Source organism: Etheostoma spectabile, chromosome 3 (assembly GCF_008692095.1).
Source record: "Etheostoma spectabile isolate EspeVRDwgs_2016 chromosome 3, UIUC_Espe_1.0, whole genome shotgun sequence".
NCBI classification, from domain to species: Eukaryota; Metazoa; Chordata; class Actinopteri; order Perciformes; family Percidae; genus Etheostoma; species Etheostoma spectabile.
Genome location: NC_045735.1, coordinates 430,988 through 435,067, shown reverse-complemented (window position 1 = coordinate 435,067; position 4,080 = coordinate 430,988). Strand labels below are relative to the sequence as shown.

Here is a 4,080-nt window from a genome sequence, read left to right as displayed (position 1 = left end):
GGGGAGACACCAAATTTCTCTTTTGGGTCTTGAGCTGAAAAAGTTTGGGAACCACTGCTCTGATAAAAGGGGAAAAACTGCCCCAATAAAATAATCTTAAAAGAAAATGTTACAATTATCACATGTGACCAGGGTGTGTTATTTAAAGCGGAGAAAACTGAGTTTCCACGCCGTCATGTTCACTGTGCATGTTGTGCTCTGTGTCAGGTCTACACTGTCATGTTCACTGTGGATGTTGTGCTCTGTGTCAGGTGTTGATCTGATAGATGTTGTGCTCTGTGTCAGGTGTTGATCTGATGGATGTTGTGCTCTGTGTCAGGTGTTGATCTGATAGATGTTGTGCTCTGTGTCAGGTGTTGATCTGATAGATGTTGTGCTCTGTGTCAGGTGTTGATCTGATGGATGTTGTGCTCTGTGTCAGGTGTTGATCTGATAGATGTTGTGCTCTGTGTCAGGTGTTGATCTGATGGATGTTGTGCTCTGTGTCACAGGTGTTGATCTGATCACAGCCTGTGACATCCGACTGTGCACCCAGGACACCTGGTTCCAGGTGAAGGTGCGTACACGTCCATCTAATTATTACAATTTGGAAATGTGGGAAGGGAAATGGGAAATGTTTCTTGGGGAAAACTAGAAAAAAGATAAATAATTAAGAGGAAACGGAGAGAGTTGTAACACAGTGTTTCTGACTTTCTGGTCGGCTTTACAGGAAGTTGATATCGGACTTGCAGCAGATGTTGGAACTCTGCAGAGACTTCCTAAAGTCATCGGCAGCCGCAGGTAAACCCGACATGTTAATAAACCCGACATGTTAATAAACCCGACATGTTAATAAACCAGACAGTGTAGTAATAAACACGACAGGTTAACTGGTAGAACCGACATGTTTAATAACACGACATGTTAATAAACCGACATGTTAATAAACAAGAATGTTTTAATAACACCGACATGTTAAAACCCCACAGTTAATAAACCAGACAGTTAATAAAACCGACAGTTAATAACCCGACAGTAATAAACCAGACATGTTAATAAACCAGACATGTTAATAAACCCCGGACATGTTAATAAACCCGACATGTTAATAAACCCGACATGTTAATAACAAACCGACATGTTAATAAACCAGACATGTTAATAAACCCGACATGTTAATAAACCCGACATGTTAATAAACCCGACATGTTAATAAACCCGACATGTAATAAACCCGACATGTAATAACAGACATGTTAATAAACCAGACATGTTAATAAACCGACATGTAATAAACCAGACAGGGTAATACACAGACAGTAAAAACAGAAAGTAATAAACCAGACATGTAATAAACCGACATGAATAACCCGACAGTAAATAAACCAGACATGTTAATAACCAGACACTGTTAATAAACCCGACATGTTAATAAAACCGACATGTTATAATAAACCGAATGTTAATTAACCGACATGTTAATAAACCCGACATGTTAATAAACCAGACATGTTAATAAACCAGACATGTTAATAAACCAGACATGTTAATAAACCCGACATGTTAATAAACCCGACCAGACATGTTAATAAACCCGACATGTAATAACCCGACAGTTAATAAACCGACCTGTTAATAAACCAGACATGTAATAAACCCGACATGTTAATAAACAGACATGTATAAAACCCGACATGTTAATAAACCGACCAGACATGATATAAACCCGACCAGACAGTTAATAAACCGACCGACATGTTAATAAACCAGACATGTTAATAAACCCGACATGTTAATAAACCAGACAGACATGTTAATAAACCCGACATGTTAATAAACCCGACATGTTAATAAACAGACATGTTAATAAACCCGACATGTTAATAAACCCGACATGTTAATAAACCCGACATGTTAATAAACCCGACCAGACATGTTAATAAACCAGACATGTTAATAAACCCGACATGTTAATAAACCAGACATGTTAATAAACCAGACATGTTAATAAACCAGAACCAGATGTTAATAAACCCGACATGTTAATAAACCAGACATGTTAATAAACAGACATGTTAATAAACCAGACATGTTAATAAACCCGACATGTTAATAAACCCGACATGTTAATAAACCCGACATGTTAATAAACCCGACATGTTAATAAACCAGACATGTTAATAAACCAGACATGTTAATAAACCCGACATGTTAATAAACCCGACATGTTAATAAACCCGACATGTTAATAAACCCGACATGTTAATAAACCAGACATGTTAATAAACCCGACCAGAATGTAATAAACCCGACATGTTAAACCCGAATTTTATAAAACCAGACATGTAATAAACCAGACATGTTAATAAACCAACCAGACATGTTAATAAACCGACATGTTAATAACCAGACATGTTAATAAACCAGACCAGACCTGTTAATAAACACCGACATGTTAATAAACCCGACATGTAATAACCCGACATGTTAATAAAACAGACCAGAAGTAATAAAACCAGACATGTTAATAAACCGACATGTTAAACACCAGACATGTTAATAAACCCGACCAGACATGTTAATAAAACCCGACATGTTATAAACCAGACATGTTAATAAACCCGACATGTAATAAACCCGACATGTTATACAACCCGACATGTTATTAATAAAACCCGACATGTAATAAACCAGACATGTTAAAAACCCACGTAATAACACATGTAATAAACAGACATGTAATAAACCGACATGTTAATAAACCAGACAGAAAATTTAATAAAACCCGACATGTTAATAAACACCATGTTAATAAACCCGACATGTTAATAAACCCGACATGTAATAAAACCCAGACCAGACATGTTAATAAACCGACATGTTAAAACCGACATGTTAAAAACCATGAAAACCCCCATTTACATGGTTAATAAACCAGACATGTAATAAAACTCCGACTATGTTAATAAACCCGACAGTTAATAAACACCAGACACATGTTAAAAACCAGACATGTTATTAAACAGACCAGACATGTTAATAAACCGACAGGTTAATAAACAGACATGTAATAAAACCGACATGTTTAATAAACCGACATGTTAATAAACCAGACACTGTTAAAAATAACCAGACATGATTAAACAGACATGTTAATAAACCAGACATGTACAATAAACCCGACAGTTATAAACAGACAGTTAATAAACCAGACCTGTTAATAAACACCAGACATGTTATTAAACCAGGGGAGTCTGGGGGAGAGGTCATGTGATGTAGTATGCACATTTAAAGTGGTCATCAAACACAGTTTGAATGAGCTACTACTCCATAGTCTATATCTATATGCTAATATATCTATATACTTATATCTATATTAAACCTATACACTAAGTCTAGTATGGATGTGTTAATTAATCTGCTATAGATAGAGGGTGTAGAAAGAAGAAGAAAGGGAAGAAAAGAAAAAACTAAAAAAGTGTGTGTGTGTGTGTGTGTGTGTGTGTCTCTCTGATGTGTAAATAACTGAAGAATAAGATTTACTAAAGGATAAAGTAGAGAAAGGGGGTCGGACCTGATGAGTCGTTTAATCAACTTCTTCCTACTCCTTTTGAACATTGGGACATTTTTTGTTTGTTTGAATGACTTTCAATTTTGGAAGACTTTGCTAAGAAGTACATGGCCTTATTTATCTGTCATTTAAATTATATATGTATGCATGAATGCATGTATTTTAATGTTGTTTTTTTACATGGTCAAATAAACTATTAAACTAACTAATAGTCAGTGTACCGACACGGAGGCCAAGCAATGTGCTGCTGTTGACGGGCAGCGGTCAAATAGATTTAGACACCGACAAAAAAGTGTGTACTATATTTAGAAAATGTTCACAGCTTTACCTTGCTGTCCTTCAGTCAGACAACGGGGAACTGAAGCCGTTATCTATGCTCTCTAAAAACCACCACAGTCCCTTTTAACCCTCATGTTGTCCTCGCGTCAAATTGACCTGTTTTCCTATATCAATCAACCTACATCCATCTGTAAAATTCTGTTTATAATAGTAGTCATTTCTATATTTATCCAGTACATATCCATGTCCTG

General features: G+C 36.0%; 1 protein-coding gene across 1 annotated transcript in view; it reads left to right on the top strand.

Annotated features, from left to right (window-relative positions):
- Positions 1 to 175: 175 nt before the first annotated feature.
- LOC116680559 (delta(3,5)-Delta(2,4)-dienoyl-CoA isomerase, mitochondrial-like) overlaps positions 176 to 4,080 on the top strand; it is a 7,012-nt gene continuing 3,107 nt past the window's right edge. Inside the window, exons 1-3 of the mRNA XM_032509512.1 lie at positions 176 to 251; positions 492 to 556; positions 710 to 780. Of these exons, the coding sequence (XP_032365403.1) occupies positions 176 to 251; positions 492 to 556; positions 710 to 780 (212 nt within the window). The remainder of the gene's footprint in view (positions 252 to 491; positions 557 to 709; positions 781 to 4,080) is intronic.